The 26,612-nt window shown below is 41.4% G+C and overlaps 1 protein-coding gene across 1 annotated transcript in view; it reads left to right on the forward strand.

Annotated features, from left to right (window-relative positions):
* The window catches only part of USP33 (ubiquitin specific peptidase 33), a 315,907-nt gene that overhangs the window by 44,069 nt on the left and 245,226 nt on the right, over positions 1 to 26,612 (forward strand). Inside the window, exons 3-4 of the mRNA XM_053693333.1 lie at positions 7,512 to 7,565; positions 7,651 to 7,713. Of these exons, the coding sequence (XP_053549308.1) occupies positions 7,512 to 7,565; positions 7,651 to 7,713 (117 nt within the window). The remainder of the gene's footprint in view (positions 1 to 7,511; positions 7,566 to 7,650; positions 7,714 to 26,612) is intronic.

A 26,612-nucleotide genomic window follows, 5' to 3' on the forward strand; every position in this document is an offset into this window, starting at 1 on the left:
CTCAGACACACACACAAAAACACACACACAAAAACACTGAGACACACAAAAACTCAGACACACACATACAAAATATGTAAACTGCACTGCATTAATTAGGAAGCTCATGCCTAGAGCTGCTCCCTGGCTCAGCAGAACATCAAATAAAAGATAAACAGAGCACTCTAAAATAAATCACTGAAGAAAAGGTTTAGGCACGCAAACTATGAAAATTCTGCTCTCTGACTCTGTTCCAAGTCTGTCAGTGCACAGCCCTGGGCCGCATGTCACTGAGCAGTGAGCACAGATAAACAGGCAGGTTTAGGCTAGCAGCGCAACTTTGCAAGCCCCACAGCACACCCACAACATTCATAGTGAAATTGGGCAGGGGAGGAGCAAAGTACAAACAAGCAAAAGCAGCCGGGAAAACTATTTGTTGAAATTGCAGCACTGGCTCAAGGGGCAAAAAAATTGTGTGTCTACAACTTCCCCAGTCCCACTAATGTTCACAAATGCCAGCCTCTAATAAAATAATCTATGCATCTCAACATTGTATTTCTTTGAATTTCAATAAAATTAAAAAAAAAAAAAAAAATTTTTTTTTTTTTTTTGGTGTCACCCCCTGGAGGGTGTCACCCGGGTGCGGCCCGCCCCCCCCGCCCCCCCTAGTGACGCCACTGCATGGCTGCAATCATTGATAATACCCTGTAAGCGGTATTAGCCAGATTGCCTGAATTTAGAGGCAAGCGTGATAGCTCTGGGGTTAGACGAGATACAGAGCGCGTAGATGCTGTAAGAGCCATGTCTGATACTGCGTCACAATATGCAGAACCTGAGGACGGAGAGCTTCAGTCTGTGGGTGACATCTCTGACTCGGGGAGACCTGATTCAGATATTTCTAATTTTAAATTTAAGCTTGAGAACCTCTGTGTATTGCTTGGGGAGGTGTTAGCTGCTCTGAATGACTGTGACACAATTGCAGTGCCAGAGAAATTGTGTAGACTGGATAAATACTATGCAGTGCCGGTGTGTACTGATGTTTTTCCAATACCTAAAAGGTTTACAGAAATTATTAGTAAGGAGTGGGATAGACCCGGTGTGCCGTTTTCCCCCCCTCCTATATTTAGAAAAATGTTTCCAATAGACGCCACTACACGGGACTTATGGCAGACGGTCCCTAAGGTGGAGGGAGCAGTTTCTATTTAACAAAGCGTACCACTATCCCGGTTGAGGACAGTTGTGGTTTTTCAGATCCAATGGATAAAAAATTAGAGGGTTACCTTAAGAAAATGTTTATTCAACAAGGTTTTATTTTACAGCCCCTTGCATGCATTGCGCCTGTCACTGCTGCGGCGGCATTCTGGTTTGAGGCCCTGGAAGAGGCCATCCATACAGCTCCATTGACTGAAATCATTGACAAGCTTAGAACACTTAAGCTAGCTAACTCTTTTGTTTATGATGCCATTGTTCATTTGATTAAACTAACGGCTAAGAATTCTGGATTCGCCATCCAGGCGCGTAGGGCGCTATGGCTTAAATCCTGGTCAGCTGACGTGACTTTGAAGTCTAAATTACTCAATATTCCTTTCAAGGGGCAGACCTTATTCGGGCCTGGTTTAAAGGAAATTATTGCTAACATTACTGGAGGTAAGGGTCATACCCTTCGTCAGGACAGGGCCAAATCAAGGGCCAAACAGTCTAATTTTCGTGTCTTTCGAAATTTCAAGGCAGGTGCAGCATCAACTTCCTCTGCTTCAAAACAAGAGGGAACTTTTGCTCAATCCAAGCAGGCCTGGAAACCTAACCAGTCCTGGAACAAGGGCAAGCAGGCTAGAAAGCCTGCTGCTGCCTCCAAGACAGCATGAAGGAACGGCCCCCTATCCGGCAACGGATCTAGTAGGGGGCAGACTTTCTCTCTTCGCCCAGGCGTGGGCAAGAGATGTTCAGGATCCCTGGGCGTTGGAGATCATATCTCAGGGATATCTTCTGGACTTCAAAGCTTCTCCTCCACAAGGCAGATTTCACCTTTCAAGATTATCTGCAAACCAGATAAAGAAAGAGGCATTCCTACGCTGCGTGCAAGACCTTCTAGTAATGGGAGTGATCCATCCAGTTCCGCAGACGGAACAAGGACAGGGTTTTTATTCAAATCTGTTTGTGGTTCCCAAAAAAGAGGGAACCTTCAGACCAATTTTGGATCTAAAGATCTTAAACAAATTCCTGAGAGTTCCATCTTTCAAGATGGAAACTATTCGGACCATCTTACCCATGATCCAAGAGGGTCAGTATATGACCACAGTGGACTTAAAGGATGCCTACCTTCACATTCCGATTCACAAGACTCATCATCGGTTCCTAAGGTTTGCCTTTCTAGACAGGCATTACCAATTTGTAGCTCTTCCCTTCGGGTTGGTTACAGCCCCGAGAATTTTTACAAAGGTTCTGGGCTCACTTCTGGCAGTTCTAAGACCGCGAGGCATAGCGGTGGCTCCTTATCTAGACGACATCCTGATACGGGCGTCAAGCTTTCAAATTGCCAAGTCTCATACAGAGATAGTTCTGGCATTTCTGAGGTCGCATGGGTGGAAAGTGAACGAAGAAAAGAGTTCTCTATCTCCTCTCACAAGAGTTTCCTTCCTAGGGACTCTTATAGATTCTGTAGAAATGAAAATTTACCTGACGGAGTCCAGGTTATCAAAACTTCTAAATGCTTGCCGTGTTCTTCACTCCATTCCGCGCCCTGCGGTTGCTCAGTGCATGGAAGTAATCGGCTTAATGGTAGCGGCGATGGACATAGTGACATTTGCGCGCCTGCATCTCAGACCGCTGCAATTATGCATGCTCAGTCAGTGGAATGGGGATTACACAGATTTGTCCCCTCTACTAAATCTGGATCAGGAAACCAGAGATTCTCTTCTCTGGTGGTTATCTCGGGTCCACCTGTCCAAGGGTATGACCTTTCGCAGGCCAGATTGGACGATTGTAACAACAGATGCCAGCCTTCTAGGTTGGGGTGCAGTCTGGAACTCCCTGAAGGCTCAGGGTTCATGGACTCAGGAGGAGAAACTCCTCCCAATAAATATTCTGGAGTTAGGAGCGATATTCAATGTAATTCTAGCTTGGCCTCAGTTAGCAACACTGAGGTTCATCAGATTTCAGTCGGACAACATCACGACTGTGGCTTACATCAACCATCAAGGGGGAACCAGGAGTTCCCTAGCGATGTCAGAAGTCTCCAAGATAATTCGCTGGGCAGAGACTCACTCTTGCCACCTATCAGCGATCCATATCCCGGGCGTAGAGAACTGGGAGGCGGATTTTCTAAGTCGTCAGACTTTTCATCCGGGGGAGTGGGAGCTCCATCCGGAGGTGTTTGCTCAATTGGTCCATCGTTGGGGCAAACCAGAACTGGATCTCATGGCGTCTCGCCAGAACGCCAAGCTTCCTTGTTATGGATCCAGGTCCACTGGATGCTCTAGCAGCTCCTTGGTTCTTCAACCTGGCTTATGTGTTTCCACCGTTTCCTCTGCTCCCCCGACTGATTGCCAAAATCAGACAGGAGAGAGCATCGGTGATTCTGATAGCGCCTGCGTGGCCACGCAGGACCTGGTATGCAGATCTGGTGGACATGTCATCCTTTCCACCATGGACTCTGCCTCTGAGACAAGACCTTCTAATTCAAGGTCCTTTCAACCATCCGAATCTAGTTTCTCTGAGACTGACTGCATGGAGATTGAACGCTTGATCCTATCAAAGCGTGGCTTCTCCGAGTCAGTCATTGATACCTTAATACAGGCACGAAAGCCTGTTACCAGGAAAATCTACCACAAGATATGGCGAAAATATCTTCATTGGTGTGAATCCAAGAATTACTCATGGAGTAGGGTTAGGATTCCTAGGATATTGTCCTTCCTTCAAGAGGGTTTGGACAAAGGATTATCAGCTAGTACTTTAAAGGGACAGATTTCTGCTCTGTCTATTCTTTTACACAAGCATCTGGCAGAAGTTCCAGACGTTCAGGCATTTTGTCAGGCTTTAGTTACAATTAAGCCTGTGTTTAAACCTGTTGCTCCTCCATGGAGCTTAAACTTGGTTCTTAAAGTTCTTCAAGGGGTTCCGTTTGAACCCCTTCATTCTATTGATATCAAACTTTTATCATGGAAAGTTTTATTTCTGATGGCTATCTCCTCGGCTCGAAGAGTCTCTGAGTTATCTGCCTTACATTGTGATTCTCCTTATCTGATCTTTCATTCAGATAAAGTAGTTCTGCGTACAAAACCTGGGTTTTTACCCAAGGTGGTTTCTAATAAGAATATCAATCAAGAGATTGTTGTTCCATCATTGTGTCCTAATCCTTCTTCAAAGAAGGAACATCTTTTGTATAATCTAGACGTAGTCCGTGCCTTGAAGTTTTACTTACAAGCTACTAAAGATTTTAGTCAAACATCTAACCTGTTTGTTGTTTACTCTGGACAGAGGAGAGGTCAAAAGGCCTCGGCAACCTCTCTTTCTTTTTGGCTTCGGAGTATAATCCGTTTAGCCTATGAGACTGCTGGACAGCAGCCCCCTGAAAGGATTACAGCTCATTCTACTAGAGCTGTGGCTTCCACCTGGGCCTTTAAAAATGAGACCTCTGTTGAACAGATTTGCAAGGCTGCGACTTGGTCTTCGCTTCACACCTTTTCAAAATTTTACAAATTTGATACTTTTGCTTCTTCAGAGGCTGTTTTTGGGAGAAAGGTTCTACAGGCAGTGGTTCCTTCCGTTTAAGTTCCTGCCTTGTCCCTCCCATCATCCGTGTACTTTAGCTTTGGTATTGGTATCCCATAAGTAATGGATGATCCGTGGACTGGATACACTTAACAAGAGAAAACATAATTTATGCTTACCTGATAAATTTATTTCTCTTGTAGTGTATCCAGTCCACGGCCGCCCTGTCCTTTTAAGGCAGGTCTAAATTTTAATTAAACTACAGTCACCACTGCACCCTATGGTTTCTCCTTTCTCGGCTTGTTTCGGTCGAATGACTGGATATGGCAGTGAGGGGAGGAGCTATATAGCAGCTCTGCTGTGGGTGATCCTCTTGCAACTTCCTGTTGGGAAGGAGAATATCCCATAAGTAATGGATGATCCGTGGACTGGATACACTACAAGAGAAATAAATTTATCAGGTAAGCATAAATTATGTTTTTTAAAGTTTTGAAATGAAAACTTTAAATACTAAACAGCATTATAAACCTAATAAAATAATCACACAACACAGAATATATAATTAAACTAAGTTAAATGAACAAAAACATTTGCTAAACAGCATTATAAACCTAATAAGATTATCGCACAACACAGACTTCACTTGCATTTTTCTGCAAACACTCCTTTCTATGCATTCCAATCTGGACTGATTTATAGACACAAAGATTTTGTTCCTTTGAACTCTGCTTAATAGCTCAGGTCTGGTTAAACAGATTAATTTTAGCTTGCTTGGCTTTGCTGCAACACAAGCAGACAGCTCCACCTACTGGCTTTTTTAATCAATGCACTGCTTCTCAATGCTTTTCAATAGCAGTCACATGATTGAAAAAAAAGGTTGTTATTCTGAAACGGTGCAAATTGAACCGTTGTAAACCGAGGGCCACTTGTACTGAGATCTAGCAGAATACATCCAGTGAGCCAATGACAATAAGCATATGTGTGCATCCACCAACTACAATCCAGTTCCCAGACTTGCTCCCGAGCCTACCTAGATATGCTCTTCAACAGAGGATACCAAAAGAAGGAAATTTGACATTAGAAATAAATTAGAAAGTTGTTTAAAATTGCATGCTCTGAATCACTAAAGTTTAATTTTAACTGATTTTACTGCACCTGCAATTCCCTTGTTACCACACAAAGGCCCTGATATTGAAAACCTCTCCGCTCAAGTGAGATATTCTGTAATGGACCTCCAGCACTGTGAGATCCCTAGTTACATTTTCAAAAGGCAGGTTTTTCTATTCTTATCCAAGGGGCTTTCCCTGCAATTCTGTACGTGCATATTCTCCCTTCCCTGTCCCTTTTTAGTGAACTCCCCTTAAAGGAATTAAAGGGTCAAAATTGAAATCACCATGGGTGCATTTCAATTTGAAATAAAAGCATTTTTGTAATATACTTCCATTAACAAAAAAACTTCAATAAAAAGTTATTACTGTTTTTCAACGACATCCACACATATACGCCGTGATTTATCAAGCAGCGGTCACCAGACCGCTGCTTCCCTAAGCTCTTCGCCACCTCTAAGGTGGCGAAATTCAATCTCCTCGGTCGACAGCACCTGCCCGCGCGTGATTGGCTGTGCGCAGGCAGAGGGTGGGATTGCACGCGAGCGCAAAATTGCGCTCGTGTGCAATGGCAAATACCTGCGGGTAATTTCGCCCCGCCACAGGTGAGCTGAGGCCTACAGGGGCACGTATACGCGCCCCTGTACGCCTCAGCGTTAATAAATCTAGCCCATATTCTCTGAGAGCCATGCACCAGTATTCAAACACAGTGCCTGCTCAGAAAGGTGGTAGTGGTGTGTATTACATCTGTAAAGACTTAAAGGACCAGTTAATACAATAGACTTGCATAAACAACAAACACACAACAAAAAAAGATAATGCAGTAGCTCTTAGTCTGAACTTCAAATGATTAGTAGATATTTTTCTATCACATTATTATTATTATCGGTTATTTGTAGAGTGCCAACAGATTCCGCAGCGCTAACACATTTCAAAGTTATGTCTATTTCCACTCCTCATGTACCATTTGACAGCCATAAGCCAATCACAAATGCATATATATAAATTCTGTGAATTCTTGCTTGCTCAGTAGGATCTGGTGACTTAAAAAGTGTAAATATAAAAGACTGCACATTTTGTTAATAGAAGTTAATTGGAAAGTTGTTTAAAATTGCTGCTCTGTCTGAATAATGAGAGTTTAATTTTGACTTGCGTGTCCCTTTAATTTGTGTCATACAAATCTCAACTGACTCTCTGGGCTGGCGTGGTGTTGGAATACTGATGCATGGGCTCTTGCATATGTGAATATGCCACTGAAAACTAGTAATAACTTTTACTAGAATATATTGCAAAAATGCTTTTATTTCATTTTGAAATTCACCCACGCACATTTCAATTTTGACCTTTCTTTTCCTTTAATATTTTATCAAACTGACACATTTTCCAAAACGTTGTCAACACCGTTTTATATTACATAAACATGAATCTGTATTCTGTGGTTTGCTGTATATTATCCCTGTCGTGTAAATACATTTCTGCTTCGTCTTCTATGATGAAATATTATAATTCAGAACCACATTAATCTTTAATAAACATTAATATTTTTATCTGGAAGTGGAGAAGGTAAAATATGCAACTCTGCAATTTGTTATGTATGAGTCTCGGTTATGTTGAGGCCTGACACACAGCGTTGTCATTCTAGCTGTGAATGTTCCGCTTAAATTGCACTGATCATAGCGTTTCTAATAGTTGTCATTTTCTTGATGTAATTTACAGGGCAGCTGTCAAGATTGCAGAGTCAGAGGGCCAAATCTTTGGGCTTGCCTAGAGGTAAAAAAATCTTTCATTATTTCTCCTCCTATTACTACTGTATGAAATGATAAGCTCCTTCATTTCTTTTTGTTTCTCTTGGCAGAATGGCTGTTCCTATGTTGGCTGTGGGGAATCTCACGTGGATCACAGTACCACTCATTCTCAGGTTGGTTTGTGCTGTAGATAATAAATCACTGAAAAGGAAATCCTAGTCCTTTTAAACTTCTTTGTATTATAGTGCAGTTAATTAGCATTACTTTTATTTATGGTGGGAAAGGGGGGGGGTATGTGTTTGTTGTATAAGCTTAAGATATTTGTCTTTTTTTTATTATTTATTTAACAGTCATGGACTCTCTAACCCACCGTTCTCTTCAGGACCTATTTTAATTGAAATATATTTGTATCAAACTTTTGTCATAATATACGTTATGGAATATTCTATACATATGTGTTGGGATCAGAAGCAAAAAAATATGCACAGGTATCTAAAGATTCAGATGGAATCTGTCACTGTTCACAGTCCTCTCAGTGGTATTTTGATTCAATAAGAGAAACATTTGAATATTATCCAGCTAGGTTCAGTCTATTAATGTTCCCATTTTTATGTCGTGGTACAACTGTCTCTTATCAGTAATATAAAAAATTGTCCCGGTACCTACAGCAGAAAGAGGTTTGAAGTTTTGTTCAAACCTTTTTCATGGTTCCAAAAAAGGAGAGAACTTATCGTCCAATTCTGGAATTAAAGTGCCTAAACAAGTTTCTGAGTGTTCCCTCTTCCAAGATGGAGACAATACGGTCAATCCTTCCTCTGGTTCAGGAAGGACAGTTTATGACCACCATAGACCTGAAGGATGCATACCTTCACGTTCCGATACACAGGAAGCATTTTCAGTTCCTGAGGTTTGCCTTTCTGGACCAGCTCTTCCGTTTGGCCTAGCTACTGCTCCAAGGATGGAGTCAAACAAGTTCCCAAATGGAAACCTGAAAGGGGCGCGTTGCACTCAAAAATACAGAGCGTGTGTGCACAAACCGTCACAGTTCAGACAAAGCTGTATGCCAGTCAATTGGCCTAATTACACTGATAGTGTAATGGTCTAGGGCTGAGAATAAGTAGAGGGCACCACATAGTGTGAAACTGCTCCAAGGATATTTAAGAAGGTTCTGGGGGCTCTTCTAGACGTTGCCAAAACATGAGGTATTGCAGTAGCGCCTTACCTTGACGATATCTTGGTACAGACACCATCTTTTTGTCTAGCGGAAGAACACTTGGAGTCCCTTCTCAGTCTTTTTCGATCACATGGATGGAAGATAAACTTGGAAAAGAGTTCTCTCACTTCAAGTACAATGGTGAATTTCCTGGGGACAATAATAGACTCCATATCCATGAGAATATTTCTCACAGATCAGAGACATTGCAAGCTAACTACTGCATGTCTTGCCCTTCAGGCCTCCTTGAGACCCTCAGTGGCCCAGTGTATGGAGGTGATTGGACTCATGGTGTCCTGTATGGACATCCTTCCCTTTGCCAGATTCCATCTCAGACCCTTACTGTGCATGCTGAGACAATGAAACGGCGACCATTCAGATCTGTCTCAACCGATTGTGCTGGACAACCTGTTGAGAGACTCGCTCTCTTGGTGGTTCTGTCCAGATCATCTGTCCCAAGGCACGTGCTTCTTGAGACCGTCCTGGGAGATTGTGACTACGGACGCAAGCCTTTCCAGGTGGGGAGCCATTAGGGGTGCCAAAAAGGCACAAGGGCTGTGGACTCAGGAGGAGTCCTCCCTTCCGATCAATATATTGGAAGGCCGGGCAATCTTCAATGCCTTGAAAGCTTGGCCCCTTCTGAGTTTGTCCGAGTTTATCAGATTCCAACCAGACAATATAACCTTCGTTGCCTACATTAACCATCGGGGGGGAACGAGAAGTCCCTTGGCGATGAGAGAAGTATAACAGATACTAGAGTGGCCAGAGAATCACAGATGTACACTGTCAGCGATCCACATTCCGGGTGTGGACAACTGGGAAGCGGACTTCCTCAACAGGCAATCCTTTCACCCAGGGGAATGGTCTCTCCACCGAGGTATTTGCAGAGATATGCGGTGAGTGGGGGACACCAGAGATAGATCTCATGGCATCCCGCCTCAATACCGAGCTACCCAGGTACGGGTCGAGGTTGAGGGATCCTTAGGCGGAACTGATATATGTCCTATCAGTACCATGGAGTTTCAGACTCGTATATCTTTTTTTCCTCCATTACCGATTCTCCCTCGTGTGGGGGCTCGCATCAAGCAGGAGCGAGCATCAGGGATTCTGATTGCTCCGTCGTGGCCGCAAAGGATGTGGTTTGCGGATTTGTTGGGGATGTCCTCATCTTCTCAGTAGAGGTTACCTTGTTGCAGAGATCTGCTGTTACAGGGTCCCTTCGTTCATCAAAATCTAGATTCTCTGAGGCTGACTGCGTGGAGATTGAACGCTTAGTCTTAGCTAAGAGATGGTTTTCTGAGAGTGTTATTGACACTCTGGTTCAAGCTCATAAGCCAGTTACTCGTCTTATCTACCATAAAGTGTGGAGCACTTACTTGTACTGGTGTGAAGAGCGTGACTTTTCCTGGCATAAGTTTAAGGTTGCCAGAATTTTAAATTTTTTCCAGAATGGACTGGATAAGGGTCTATCTGCTAGGTCACTGAAGGGACAGATAATCGACCCTGTCGGTGTTACTGCACAAGAGATTGGCTGAGCTTCCGGATGTGCAGTCCTTTGTTAAGGCTCTGACTAGGAGACCTGTGTTTAGATCTGGGGCTCTGCCTTGGAGCCTCAGTCTTGTTCTTAGTGTTTTGCAGCAGGCTCCATTGTTGACATTAAATTGTTATCTTGGCGCAGAGTTTATGAGATTTCTGCTTTACAATGTGACCCCCCTTCCATGCTGATAAGGCGGTGTTACGCAATAAATTAGGATTCCTCCCTAAGGTGGTGTCGGATAGTAACATCAATCAAGAAATTGTTGTTCCTTCCTTGTGTCCTAATCTTTCTTCAGCGAAGGAATGTTTGCTTCACAATCCAGGCTACTAAGGAATTCAGACAATCTTCCTCTTTGTCATCTATACGGGGAAGCGTAAGGGGCAGAAGGCTACTACGACTTCCCTATCTTTCTGGTTGAGGAGTTGCATCCGCTTAGCTTATGAAATAGCAGGGAGACAGCCTCCTGAGAGGATAACTGCTCATTCCACTAGAGCAGTAGCTTCCTCCTGGCACAAATGGTTGTAAATGCTTCCCTGGGATCCCCATTGTTCAGAAATAGCGGCCATTTATGGCTTTGGCATTACTTTTTGGTAATTAGAAGGCCGCTAAATGCCGCTGCGCACCACACTTGTATTATGCGCAGCAGTGAAGCGGTTAATTAGGTAGCTTATAGGTTAATTTTAGCTTTAGTGTAGTAGACAACCCAAAGTTTTGATCTAGGCCCATTTTGGTATATTTCATGCCACCATTTCACCGCCAAATGCGATCAAATAAAAAAAACCGTTCAGTTTCTTTCATGTAATTAGCAAGAGTCCATGAGCTAGTGATGTATGGGATATACATTCCTACCAGGAGGGGCAAAGTTTCCCAAACCTCAAAATGCCTATAAATACACCCCTCACCACACCCACAAATCAGTTTTACAAACTTTGCCTCCCATGGAGGTGGTGAAGTAAGTTTGTGCTAGATTTTACGTTGATATGCGCTTCGCAGCAGGCTGGAGCCCGGTTTTCCTCTCAGTGTGCAGTGAATGTCAGAGGGATGTGAAGAGAGTATTGCCTATTTGAATTCAATGATCTCCTTCTACGGGGTCTATTTCATAGGTTCTCTTTTATCGGTCGTAGAGATTTATCTCTTACCTCCCTTTTCAGATCGACGATATACTCTTATATATACCATTACCTCTACTGATTCTCGTTTCAGTACTGGTTTGGCTTTCTACTATATGTAGAGGAGTGTCCTGGGGTAAGTAAGTCTTATTTTGTGACACTCTAAGCTATGGTTGGGCACTTTTTTATAAAGTTCTAAATATATGTGTTTAAACATTTATTTGCCTTGATTCAGGATGTTCAAAGTTCCTTATTTCAGACAGTCAGTTTCATATTTGGGATAATGCATATGAATAAACCAATTTTTTCTTACCTTAAAATTTGACTTTTTTCCTGTGGGCTGTTAGGCTCGCAGGGGCTGAAAATGCTTCATTTTATTGCGTCATTCTTGGCACGGACTTTTTGGTGCAAACATTTTCTGTGTCATTTCCGGCGTCATACTAGTCGCCGGAAGTTGCGTCATTTTTTTGACATTTTTGCGCCAAAAGTGTCGGCGTTACCGGATGTGGCGTCATTTTTGGCGCCAAAAGCATTTAGGCGCCAAATAATGTGTGCGTCTTTTTTTTGGCGCTAAAAAATATGGGCGTCATTATTGTCTCCACATTATTTAAGTCTCATTTAAGTCTCATTGTTTATTTGCTTCTGGTTGCTAGAAGCTTATTCATTGGCATTTTTTCCCATTCCTGAAACTGTCATATAAGGAATTTGATAATTTGACTTTTTAAACGAACATCATATAAGGAATTTGATAATTTGACTTTTTAAACGAACATCATCATTCTGATTCTGTTTCTGATACTGATTTTTCTGGTTCAGAGGGTTCTGTTTCAGAGATTAATACTGATAAATCTTATTTATTTAAAATGGAATTTATTCATTATTTACTTAAAGAAGTCTTAATTGCATTAGAAATAGAGGAGTCTGGTCCTCTTGATACTAAATCTAAACGTTTGAATACGTTTTTTAAACCCCCTGTAGTTATTCCGGAGGTTTTTCCCGTCCCTGATGCTATTTCTGAAGTAATTTCCAGGGAATGGAATAATTTGGGTAATTCATTTACTCCTTCTAAACGGTTTAAGCAATTATATCCTGTGCCATCTGACAGATTAGAGTTTTGGGACAAAATCCCTAAGGTTGATGGGGCTATCTCTACTCTTGCTAAACGTACTACTATGCCTACGGCAGATAGTACTTCCTTTAAGGATCCTTTAGATAGGAAAATTGAATCCTTTCTAAGAAAAGCTTACTTATGTTCAGGTAATCTTCTTAGACCTGCTATATCTTTGGCGGATGTTGCTGCAGCTTCAACTTTCTGGGTGGAAGCTTTAGCACAACAAGTAACAGATCATAATACTCATAGCATTGTTAATCTTCTTCAACATGCTAATAACTTTATTTGTGATGCCATCTTTGATATCATTAGGGTTGATGTCAGGTATATGTCTTTAGCTATTTTAGCTAGAAGAGCTTTATGGCTTAAAACTTGGAATGCTGATATGTCTTCTAAGTCAACTTTGCTTTCCCTTTCTTTCCAGGGTAATAAATTGTTTGGTTCACAGTTGGATTCTATTATTTCAACTGTTACTGGGGGGAAAGGAACTTTTTTACCACAGGATAAAAAATCTAAAGGTAAATTTAGGTCCGCTAATCGTTTTCGTTCCTTTCGTCATAATAAGGAACGAAAGCCTGATCCTTCCCCTACAGGAACAGTATCAGTTTGGAAACCATCTCCAGTCTGGAATAAATCCAAGCCCTTTAGAAAGCCAAAGCCAGCTCCCAAGTCCACATGAAGGTGCGGCCCTCATTCCAGCCCAGCTGGTAGGGGGCAGATTACGTTTTTTCAAAGAAATTTGGATCAATTCAATTCACAATCTTTGGATTCAGAACATTGTTTCTCAAGGGTACAGAATAGGCTTCAAGATAAGGCCTCCTGCAAGAAGATTTTTTCTTTCCCGTGTCCCAATAAATCCAGTGAAGGCTCAAGCATTTCTGAAATGTGTTTCAGATCTAGAGTTGGCTGGAGTAATTGTGCCAGTTCCAGTTCCGGAACAGGGGCTGGGGTTTTACTCAGATCTCTTCATTGTACCAAGGAAGGAGAATTCTTTCAGACCAGTTCTGGATTTAAAAATATTGAATCGTTATGTAAGGATACCAACATTCAAAATGGTAACTATAAGGACTATTCTGCCTTTTGTTCAGCAAGGGCATTATATGTCCACAATAGATTTACAAGATGCATATCTGCATATTCCGATTCATCCAGATCACTATCAGTTTCTGAGATTCTCTTTCCTAGACAAGCATTACCAGTTTGTGGCTCTGCCGTTTGGTCTAGCAACAGCTCCAAGGATTTTTACAAAGGTTCTCGGTGCCCTTCTATCTGTAATCAGAGAACAGGGTATTGTGGTATTTCCTTATTTGGACGATATCTTGGTACTTGCTCAGTCTTCACTTTTAGCAGAATCTCATACGAATCAACTTGTATCGTTTCTTCGAGAACATGGTTGGAGGATCAATTTACCAAAGAGTTTGTTGATTCCTCAGACAAGGGTAACCTTTTTAGGTTTCCAGATAGATTCAGTGTCCATGACTCTGTCACTGACGGACAAAAGACGTCTGAAATTGGTTTCAGCTTGTCGAAACCTTCAGTCTCAATCATTCCCTTCGGTAGCCTTATGCATGGAAATTCTAGGTCTAATGACTGCTGCATCGGACGCGATCCCCTTTGCTCGTTTTCACATGCGACCTCTTCAGCTCTGTATGCTGAACGAGTGGTGCAGGGATTATACAAAGATATCGCAATTAATATCTTTAAAACCGATTGTACGACACTCTCTGACGTGGTGGACAGACCACCATCGTTTAGCTCAGGGGGCTTCTTTTGTTCTTCCGACCTGGACTGTGATCTCAACAGATGCAAGTCTGACAGGTTGGGGAGCTGTATGGGGGTCTCTGACAGCACAAGGGGTTTGGAAATCTCAGGAGGCGAGATTACCAATCAACATTTTGGAACTCCGTGCGATTTTCAGAGCTCTTCAGTCGTGGCCTCTTCTAAATAGAGAGTCATTCATTTGTTTTCAGACGGACAATGTCACAACCGTGGCATATGTCAATCATCAAGGAGGGACTCACAGTCCTCTGGCTATGAAAGAAGTATCTTGAATACTTGTTTGGGCGGAATCCAGCTCCTGTCTAATTTCTGCGGTTCATATCCCAGATATAGACAATTGGGAAGCGGATTATCTCAGTCGCCAGACGTTACATCCGGGCGAGTGGTCTCTTCACCCAGAGGTATTTCTCCAGATTGTTCAAATGTGGGGACTTCCAGAAATAGATCTGATGGCTTCTCATATAAACAAGAAGCTTCCCAGGTATCTGTCCAGATCCAGGGATCCTCAGGCGGAAGCAGTGGATGCATTGTCACTTCCTTGGAAGTATCATCCTGCCTATATCTTTCCGCCTCTAGTTCTTCTTCCAAAAGTGATTTCCAAGATCCTAAAGGAGCGTTCGTCTGTTCTGCTGGTGGCTCCAGCATGGCCTCACAGGTTTTGGTATGGGGATCTTGTCCGGATGGCTACTTGCCAACCGTGGACTCTTCCGTTAAGACCAGACCTTCTATCGCAAGGTCCTTTTTTCCATCAGGATCTCAAATCCTTTAATTTGAAGGTATGGAGATTGAACGCTTGATTCTCAGTCATAGAGGTTTCTCTGACTCCGTAATTAATACTATGTTACAGGCTCGTAAATCTGTATCTAGGAAGATATATTATCGAGTCTGGAAGACTTACATTTCTTGGTGTTCTTCTCATCATTTTTCCTGGCATTCTTTTAGAATTCCTAGAATTTTACAGTTTCTTCAGGATGGTTTGGATAAAGGTTTGTCTGCAAGTTCCTTGAAAGGACAAATCTCTGCTCTTTCTGTTCTTTTTCACGGAAAGATTGCTAATCTTCCTGATATTCATTGTTTTGTACAGGCTTTGGTTTGTATAAAACCTGTCATTAAGTCAATCTCTGAATTAAACGATATCTTACAGCGCTCAAAGTATCCCAATCTTGCTTTTTGATAATGGGGTACCTAGCTGCCCCTGAGATTGATATGTATTAGTAGTGAAATATCAGAAAGCGCCTAACTAGAGGCTTTTGGGAGGTGGGTTAAGAGATTAAATATGCTTTTCTATCAAGTGTAGATATTCTTGGTAAAAGACAACACAAGGTTGTATAAAGATGAATATGTAAGCAATATAAGAGTTTGACAAATTTAATACATTAAAATAAAATTAAGCATATAATTAGAAACATTCAGTTAAAAACATGGATCCATGTACATATTATAAAATATTGTACAATATTAATCGATAAATAACAATTGTTTTAAAACGATAAATAACAATTGTTTTAAAACACAAACTTATTCTAAAAATCACAAACTTGTTTTAAAAATTACTTTAAATATTGGGTTGACAAGAAATTGTTGTTATTCAATTCCTTAAAATGTAGTTTGGGTGTATTGCACCAGTTTATTGAGTGTCTCTAATTCCTTAGTGGGAATATCCTCCTCCGTGAAAAAATGTGATAAAACAATGATGGTATAAAAAAATAAAAGTGATTCCTTTAAAGTGTTCCAGAAAAAATTCTGTGTTAAAAACAAAAATTCAAAAATTCTGTGTTTAAGAACAAAAATATATATTGGTGTTCTAAAATCGGAAATATGTAGATCGAAAATATATTGGATAAAGTATGATAAAAGTGTAGAAAATTTAACTCAAAAATTGAACTCAAAAAACGTGTAGTGATCCAAAAATGATGATAGTGAAAAATTAGTTAGTGGAAAAAAATTGTGTGAGTGTAGCTCCAAATCCTTAACCAATAGTTATTTGATGGTATAAAGTAAATGTGTTGATAATAATGATGATTTAAAATCCTCCTTTCCTTTCTGGCGAATGCTTTGTTGTTGGAGTGTTTTCTAGGGTGTTCAGTCTATATTATAAGACTCTATCCTCATAAAACCTGCAAACAACAAAACAACATAGTGCAATAATGCTACAAATAGAAAAGAAAGTAATGAAATATTGCTCACCAAATTCTGTCAACGCGTTTCGGCCTCTCAGTTAGGCCTTTTTCAAGACTATGTCTTGAAAAAGGCCTAACTGAGAGGCCGAAACGCGTTGACAGAATTTGGTGAGCAATATTTCATTACTTTCTTTTCTATTTGTAGCATTATTGCACTATGTTGTTTTGTTGTTTGCAGGTTTTATGAGGATAGAGTCTTATAATATAGACTGAACACCCTAGAAAACACTCCAACAACAAAGCATTCGCCGGAAAGGAGGATTTTAAATCATCATTATTATCAACACATTTACTTTATACCATCAAATAACTATTGGTTAAGGATTTGGAGCTACACTCACACAATTTTTTTCCACTAACTAATTTTTCACTATCATCATTTTTGGATCACTACACGTTTTTTGAGTTCAATTTTTGAGTTAAATTTTCTACACTTTTATCATACTTTATCCAATATATTTTCGATCTACATATTTCCGATTTTAGAACACCAATATATATTTTTGTTCTTAAACACAGAATTTTTGAATTTTTGTTTTTAACACAGAATTTTTTCTGGAACACTTTAAAGGAATCACTTTTATTTTTTTATACCATCATTGTTTTATCACATTTTTTCACGGAGGAGGATATTCCCACTAAGGAATTAGAGACACTCAATAAACTGGTGCAATACACCCAAACTACATTTTAAGGAATTGAATAACAACAATTTCTTGTCAACCCAATATTTAAAGTAATTTTTAAAACAAGTTTGTGATTTTTAGAATAAGTTTGTGTTTTAAAACAATTGTTATTTATCGTTTTAAAACAATTGTTATTTATCGATTAATATTGTACAATATTTTATAATATGTACATGGATCCATGTTTTTAACTGAATGTTTCTAATTATATGCTTAATTTTATTTTAATGTATTAAATTTGTCAAACTCTTATATTGCTTACATATTCATCTTTATACAACCTTGTGTTGTCTTTTACCAAGAATATCTACACTTGATAGAAAAGCATATTTAATCTCTTAACCCACCTCCCAATAGCCTCTAGTTAGGCGCTTTCTGATATTTCACTACTAATACATATTAAGTCAATCTCTCCTCCTTGGAGTTTGAATTTGGTTCTGGGGGCTCTTCAAGCTCCTCCGTTTGAACCTATGCATTCGCTGGATATTAAATTACTTTCTTGGAAAGTTTTGTTTCTTTTGGCCATCTCTTCTGCTAGAAGAGTTTCTGAATTATCTGCTCTTTCTTGTGAGTCTCCTTTTCTGATTTTTCATCAGGATAAGGCGGTTTTGCGAACTTCATTTAAAATTTTACCTAAGGTTGTGAATTCTATAACAACATTAGTAGAGAAATTGTAGTTCCTTCATTGTGTCCTAATCCTAAGAACTCTAAGGAAAGATCGTTGCATTCTTTGGATGTAGTTAGAGCTTTGAAATATTATGTTGAAGCTACTAAAGATTTCCGAAAGACTTCTAGTCTGTTTGTTATTTTTTCTGGTTCTAGGAAAGGTCAGAAGGCTTCTGCCATTTCTTTGGCATCGTGGTTAAAGTCTTTGATTCATCATGCTTATGTTGAGTCGGTTAGAACTCCGCCTCAAAGGATTACAGCTCATTCGACTAGGTCAGTCTCTACTTCCTGGGCATTTAGGAATGAAGCTTCGGTTGATCAGATTTGCAAAGCAGCAACTTGGTCTTCTTTGCATACTTTTACTAAATTCTACCATTTTGATGTGTTTTCTTCTTCAGAAGCAGTCTTTGGTAGAAAAGTACTTCAGGCAGCTGTTTCAGTTTGATTCTTCTTCTTATAATTTCAGTTTTTTTCATTATAAGATTAATACTTTGTTTTGGGTGTGGATTATTTTTCAGCGGAATTGGCTGTCTTTATTTTATCCCTCCCTCTATAGTGACTCTTGCGTGGAAGATCCACATCTTGGGTATTCATTATCCCATACGTCACTAGCTCATGGACTCTTGCTAATTACATGAAAGAAAACATAATTTATGTAAGAATTTACCTGATAAATTAATTTCTTTCATATTAGCAAGAGTCCATGAGGCCCACCCTTTTTTGTGGTGGTTATGATTTTTTTGTATAAAGCACAATTATTCCAATTCCTTATTTTTTATGCTTTCACACTTTTTTCTTATCACCCCACTTCTTGGCTATTCATTAAACTGATTTGTGGGTGTGGTGAGGGGTGTATTTATAGGCATTTTGAGGTTTGGGAAACTTTGCCCCTCCTGGTAGGAATGTATATCCCATACGTCACTAGCTCATGGACTCTTGCTAATATGAAAGAAATTAATTTATCAGGTAAGTTCTTGCATAAATTGTTTTTTCACAAACTTTAGGTTTCTCACTGAAAGGATTTACAAACAGCTTGTGCAATTATGGCACAAATAGTTGTAAATGCTTCTCTGGGATCCCCTTTGTTCAGAAATAGCAGAAATGTATGGCTTTGGCATTACTTTTTGGTAATTAGAAGGCTGCTAAATGCCTCTGTGCTCCACACTTGTATTATGCCCAGCGGTGAAGGGGTTAATTAGGTATCAGCCGGACAGATAGGTCAGCATGCTAAGGCACTGTGGCTGAGCTTTGTAGCAACACAAGGGTTGCAGGTTTGATCCCCGGCGAAGTACACTCAGCCTTTCAGCCTTCCGAGGTTGATAAAATGAGCAGCGCCTTGAGACCCTTATGGGTGATTAGCCGCGCTTTACAAGTACCCAATACATATATACATTCATATATATATGACTTTAGCATTGCTTTTTGGTAAATAGAAGGCCGCTAAATGCTGCTGCGCACCACACTTGTATTATGCCCAGCAGTGAAGGGGTTAATTAGGGCGCATGTAGGAAGCTTGTAGGGTTAATTTTAGCTTTAGTGTATTAGACAACCCCAAGTATTGATCTAGGCCCATTTTGGTATACTTCATGCCACCATTTCACCACCAAATGCGATCAAATTAAAAAAAAAACTTTACATTTTTCACAATTTTAGGTTTCTCACTGAAATTATTTACAAACAGCTTGTGCAATTATGGTTGGCGTTGCTTTTTGGTAATTAATAGGCCGCTAAATTCTGCTGCACAGCACACGTGTATTATGGCTAGCAGTGAATGGGTTAATTAGGTAGCTTGTAGGGAGCTTGCAGGGTTAATTTTAACTTTAGTGTTGAGGTCAGCCTCCCACCTGACACATCAGACCCCCTGATCCCTCCCAAACAGCTCTCTTCCCTCCCCTTGGGTACTGGCTGTCTGCCAGTACCCAATTTACAAAAAATAGATTTATTTTTTTATTTTACTTTTTTTTTTTTTTCTGTAGTGTAGCTTCCCCCTACATCGGATGGCCAAGGGGTGTTATTGCAGGATGCCTCAATATCGAGGCATCATTGCAATAACCGGAAAGCGGCTGGAAGCAGTACCGTACACCGTACGTCCTCAGGCATTAACTGTATTTTTTTTAGGGCATACGTCATTGGTCATTAAGGGGTTAAAGGGACACTAAAACCTTTTTCTTTGATGATTTAGATAGAGCATGCAATTTTAAGCAACTTTCCAATTTACTCCTATTATCAATGTTTCTTCCTTCTCTTGGTATCTTTATTTTAAACGCTGTAATGTATGCTTAAGAGCCGCACCATTTTTTATTCAGAACCTGGGTTGCACTCGCTTATTGGCGGATAAATGTAGCCACCAATCGGCAAGCGCTACCCAGGTGCTGCACCAAAAATTGTCCAGCTCCTAAGCTTATATTCTTGCTTTTCAAATAAAGATATAAAGAGAATGAAGAAAAATTGATAACAGGAGTAAATTAGAAAGTTGCTTAAAATTGCATGCTCTATCTGAATCATTAAAGAAAAAAAACGTGGGTTTAGTATCCCTTTTGTTACTCAATTGGTGCTTTGAATAGTACTCAACTACTGAGCTTTTCTCAATAAAATGTTTTAAAGAGGGGCGGAGTCTACTCTCAAAGCGGCAAGATGTGTCTAAATGAAGCTCTCTGAGTTTAAGCTATTTTTTTGCAGTTTGTTCATAACAAAATCTACAAAATATCGTCTTAATATATCAGACTGCACCTCTATATGGTTGGAGCCTTGATTTACCTCAAGAGTGGATACCCTGACTTATTGCCTATGCTCTTTGGGATCAGCTGCGTGACAGACATTCTCACAGGCCTGGAAGCCATATTATAAGCAGCTGCAACTACGCAGTCTGATTAATGCGACTATAAAGCTCTGTGGGAATCACGGAACGCAGGTCTGGGACTGCCGCATTATTACCCCCCCCATTACCGGGGTTACGGGATCCTATAAAAGGATATTGAAAGCTGTTCTTTTCTCCAACATAGGTGTGTCCGGTCCACGGCGTCATCCTTACTTGTGGGATATTCTCCTCCCCAACAGGAAATGGCAAAGAGCCCAGCAAAGCTGGTCACATGATCCCTCCTAGGCTCCGCCTACCCCAGTCATTCTCTTTGCCGTTGTACAGGCAACATCTCCACGGAGATGGCTTAGAGTTTTTTAGTGTTTAACTGTAGTTTTTATTATTCAATCAAGAGTTTGTTATTTTGAAATAGTGCTGGTATGTACTATTTACTCAGAAACAGAAAAGAGATGAAGATTTCTGTTTGTATGAGGAAAATGATTTTAGCAACCGTAACTAAAATCCATGGCTGTTCCACACAGGACTGTTGAGAGCAATTAACTTCAGTTGGGGGAACAGTATGCAGTCTCTTGCTGCTTGAGGTATGACACATTCTAACAAGACGATGTAATGCTGGAAGCTGTCATTTTCCCTATGGGATCCGGTAAGCCATGTTTATTACGATTGTAAATAAGGGCTTCACAAGGGCTTATTAAGACTGTAGACTTTGTTTGGGCTAAATCGATTCATTATTAACACATATTTAGCCTTGAGGAATCATTTTATCTGGGTATTTTGATATAATAATATCGGCAGGCACTGTATTAGACACCTTATACCTTAGGGGCTTTCCCAAAGCATAAGCAGAGCCTCATTTTCGCGCCGGTGTGGCGCACTTGTTTTTGAGAGGCATGGCATGCAGTCGCATGTGAGAGGAGCTCTGACACTTAGAAAAGACTTTCTGAAGGCGTCATTTGGTATCGTATTCCCCTTTGGGCTTGGTTGGGTCTCAGCAAAGCAGATACCAGGGACTGTAAAGGGGTTAAAGTTTAAAACGGCTCCAGTTCCGTTATTTTAAGGTTTAAAGCTTCCAAATTTGGTGTGCAATACTTTTAAGGCTTTAAGACACTGTGGTGAAAATTTGGTGAATTTTGCACAATTCCTTCATGTTTTTTCGCAATTGCAGTAATAAAGTGTGTTCAGTTTAAAATTTAAAGTGACAGTAACGGTTTTATTTTAAAACGTTTTTGTACTTTGTTATCAAGTTTATGCCTGTTTAACATGTCTGAACTACCAGATAGACTGTGTTCTGAATGTGGGGAAGCCAGAATTCCTATTCATTTAAATAAATGTGATTTATGTGATAATGACAATGATGCCCAAGATGATTCCTCAAGTGAGGGGAGTAAGCATGGTACTGCATCATTCCCTCCTTCGTCTACACGAGTCTTGCCCACTCAGGAGGCCCCTAGTACATCTAGCGCGCCAATACTCCTTACTATGCAACAATTAACGGCTGTAATGGATAATTCTGTCAAAAACATTTTAGCCCAAATGAACACTTGTCAGCGTAAGCGCGGCTGCTCTGTTTTAGATACTGTAGAGCATGGCAACGCTGATACTAATATCTCTGAAGGGCCCCTAACCCAGTCTGATGGGGCCAGGGAAGTTTTGTCTGAGGGAGAAATTACTGATTCAGGGAACATTTCTCAACAGGCTGAACCTGATGTGATTGCATTTAAATTTAAGTTGGAACATCTCCGCATTCTGCTTAAGGAGGTATTATCCACTCTGGATGATTGTGACAAGTTGGTCATCCCAGAGAAACTATGTAAAATGGACAAGTTCCTAGAGGTGCCGGGGCTCCCAGAAGCTTTTCCTATACCCAAGCGGGTGGCGGACATTGTTAATAAAGAATGGGAAAGGCCCGGTATTCCTTTCGTCCCTCCCCCCATATTTAAAAAATTGTTTCCTTTGGTCGACCCTAGGAAGGACTTATGGCAGACAGTCCCCAAGGTCGAGGGGGCGGTTTCCACTTTAAACAAACGCACCACTATACCCATAGAGGATAGTTGTGCTTTCAAAGATCCTATGGATAAAAAATTAGAAGGTTTGCTTAAAAAGATGTTTGTTCAGCAGGGTTACCTTCTACAACCAATTGCATGCATTGTCCCTGTCGCTACAGCCGCATGTTTCTGGTTCGATGAGCTGATAAAGGCGGTCGATAGTGATTCTCCTCCTTATGAGGAGATTATGGACAGAATCAATGCTCTCAAATTGGCTAATTCTTTCACCCTAGACGCCACTTTGCAATTGGCTAGGTTAGCGGCTAAGAATTCTGGGTTTGCTATTGTGGCGCGCAGAGCGCTTTGGTTGAAATCTTGGTCGGCTGATGCGTCTTCCAAGAACAAGCTACTTAACATTCCTTTCAAGGGGAAAACGCTGTTTGGCCCTGACTTGAAAGAGATTATCTCTGATATCACTGGGGGTAAGGGCCACGCCCTTCCTCAGGATCGGCCTTTCAAGGCAAAAAATAAACCTAATTTTCGTCCCTTTCGTAGAAACGGACCAGCCCGAGGTGCTACGTCCTCTAAGCAAGAGGGTAATACTTCTCAAGCCAAGCCAGCTTGGAGACCAATGCAAGGCTGGAACAAGGGAAAGCAGGCCAAGAAACCTGCCACTGCTACCAAGACTGCATGAAATGTTGGCCCCCGATCCGGGACCGGATCTGGTGGGGGGCAGACTCTCTCTCTTCGCTCAGGCTTGGGCAAGAGATGTTCTGGATCCTTGGGCGCTAGAAATAGTCTCCCAAGGTTATCTTCTGGAATTCAAGGGACTTCCCCCAAGGGGGAGGTTCCACAGGTCTCAGTTGTCTTTAGACCACATAAAAAGACAGGCATTCTTACATTGTGTAGAAGACCTGTTAAAAATGGGAGTGATTCATCCTGTTCCATTAAGAGAACAAGGGATGGGGTTCTACTCCAATCTGTTCATAGTTCCCAAAAAAGAGGGAACGTTCAGACCAATCTTAGATCTCAAGATCTTAAACAAGTTTCTCAAGGTTCCATCGTTCAAGATGGAAACCATTCGAACTATTCTTCCTTCCATCCAGGAAGGTCAATTCATGACCACGGTGGATTTAAAGGATGCGTATCTACATATTCCTATCCACAAGGAACATCATCGGTTCCTAAGGTTCGCATTCCTGGACAAGCATTACCAGTTCGTGGCGCTTCCTTTCGGATTAGCCACTGCTCCAAGGATTTTCACAAAGGTACTAGGGTCCCTTCTAGCTGTGCTAAGACCAAGGGGCATTGCTGTAGTACCTTACTTGGACGACATTCTGATTCAAGCGTCGTCCCTTCCTCAAGCAAAGGCTCACACGGACATCGTCCTGGCCTTTCTCAGATCTCACGGATGGAAAGTGAACGTGGAAAAGAGTTCTCTATCTCCGTCAACAAGGGTTCCCTTCTTGGGAACAATAATAGACTCCTTAGAAATGAGGATATTTCTGACAGAGGCCAGAAAAACAAAGCTTCTAAACTCTTGTCGGATACTTCATTCCGTTCCTCTTCCTTCCATAGCTCAGTGCATGGAAGTGATCGGGTTGATGGTAGCGGCAATGGACATAGTTCCTTTTGCGCGCATTCATCTAAGACCATTACAACTGTGCATGCTCAGTCAGTGGAATGGGGATTATACAGACTTGTCTCCGAAGATACAAGTAAATCAGAGGACCAGAGACTCACTCCGTTGGTGGCTGTCCCTGGACAACCTGTCACAAGGGATGACATTCCGCAGACCAGAGTGGGTCATTGTCACGACCGACGCCAGTCTGATGGGCTGGGGCGCGGTCTGGGGAGCCCTGAAAGCTCAGGGTCTTTGGTCTCGGGAAGAATCTCTTCTACCGATAAATATTCTGGAACTGAGAGCGATATTCAATACTCTCAAGGCTTGGCCTCAGCTAGCGAGGGCCAAGTTCATACGGTTTCAATCAGACAACATGACAACTGTTGCGTACATCAACCATCAGGGGGGAACAAGGAGTTCTCTAGCGATGGAAGAAGTGACCAAAATCATTCTATGGGTGGAGTCTCACTCCTGCCACCTGTCCGCTATCCACATCCCAGGAGTGGAAAATTGGGAAGCGGATTTTCTGAGTCGTCAGACATTGCATCCGGGGGAGTGGGAACTCCATCCGGAAATCTTTGCCCAAGTCACTCAGCTGTGGGGCATTCCAGACATGGATCTGATGGCCTCTCGTCAGAACTTCAAAGTTCCTTGCTACGGGTCCAGATCCAGGGATCCCAAGGCGGCTCTAGTGGATGCACTAGTAGCACCTTGGACCTTCAAACTAGCTTATGTGTTCCCGCCGTTTCCTCTCATCCCCAGGCTGGTAGCTAGGATCAATCAGGAGAGGGCGTCGGTGATCTTGATAGCTCCTGCGTGGCCACGCAGGACTTGGTATGCAGATCTGGTGAATATGTCATCGGCTCCACCTTGGAAGCTACCTTTGAGACGAGACCTTCTTGTTCAGGGTCCGTTCGAACATCCGAACCTGGTTTCACTCCAGCTGACTGCTTGGAGATTGAACGCTTGATCTTATCGAAGCGAGGATTCTCAGATTCTGTTATCGATACTCTTGTTCAGGCCAGAAAGCCTGTAACTAGAAAAATTTACCACAAAATTTGGAAAAAATATATCTGTTGGTGTGAATCTAAAGGATTCCCTTGGGACAAGGTTAAGATTCCTAAGATTCTATCCTTCCTTCAAGAAGGATTGGAAAAAGGATTATCTGCAAGTTCCCTGAAGGGACAGATTTCTGCCTTGTCTGTGTTACTTCACAAAAAGCTGGCAGCTGTGCCAGATGTTCAAGCCTTTGTTCAGGCTCTGGTTAGAATTAAGCCTGTTTACAAACCTTTGACTCCTCCTTGGAGTCTCAATTTAGTTCTTTCAGTTCTTCAGGGGGTTCCGTTTGAACCCTTACATTCCGTTGATATTAAGTTATTATCTTGGAAAGTTTTGTTTTTAGTTGCAATCTCTTCTGCTAGAAGAGTTTCAGAATTATCTGCTCTGCAGTGTTCTCCTCCTTATCTGGTGTTCCATGCAGATAAGGTGGTTTTACGTACTAAACCTGGTTTTCTTCCAAAAGTTGTTTCTAACAAAAACATTAACCAGGAGATTATCGTACCTTCTCTGTGTCCGAAACCAGTTTCAAAGAAGGAACGTTTGTTGCACAATTTGGATGTTGTTCGCGCTCTAAAATTCTATTTAGATGCTACAAAGGATTTTAGACAAACATCTTCCTTGTTTGTTGTTTATTCTGGTAAAAGGAGAGGTCAAAAAGCAACTTCTACCTCTCTCTCTTTTTGGATTAAAAGCATCATCAGATTGGCTTACGAGACTGCCGGACGGCAGCCTCCCGAAAGAATCACAGCTCATTCCACTAGGGCTGTGGCTTCCACATGGGCCTTCAAGAACGAGGCTTCTGTTGATCAGATATGTAGGGCAGCGACTTGGTCTTCACTGCACACTTTTACCAAATTTTACAAGTTTGATACTTTTGCTTCTTCTGAGGCTATTTTTGGGAGAAAGGTTTTGCAAGCCGTGGTGCCTTCCATTTAGGTGACCTGATTTGCTCCCTCCCTTCATCCGTGTCCTAAAGCTTTGGTATTGGTTCCCACAAGTAAGGATGACGCCGTGGACCGGACACACCTATGTTGGAGAAAACAGAATTTATGTTTACCTGATAAATTACTTTCTCCAACGGTGTGTCCGGTCCACGGCCCGCCCTGGTTTTTTTAATCAGGTCTGCTAATTTATTTTCTTTAACTACAGTCACCACGGTATCATATGGTTTCTCCTATGCAAATATTCCTCCTTAACGTCGGTCGAATGACTGGGGTAGGCGGAGCCTAGGAGGGATCATGTGACCAGCTTTGCTGGGCTCTTTGCCATTTCCTGTTGGGGAGGAGAATATCCCACAAGTAAGGA

The sequence above is a fragment of the Bombina bombina genome, chromosome 10, assembly GCF_027579735.1.
Source record: "Bombina bombina isolate aBomBom1 chromosome 10, aBomBom1.pri, whole genome shotgun sequence".
NCBI classification, from domain to species: domain Eukaryota; kingdom Metazoa; phylum Chordata; class Amphibia; order Anura; family Bombinatoridae; genus Bombina; species Bombina bombina.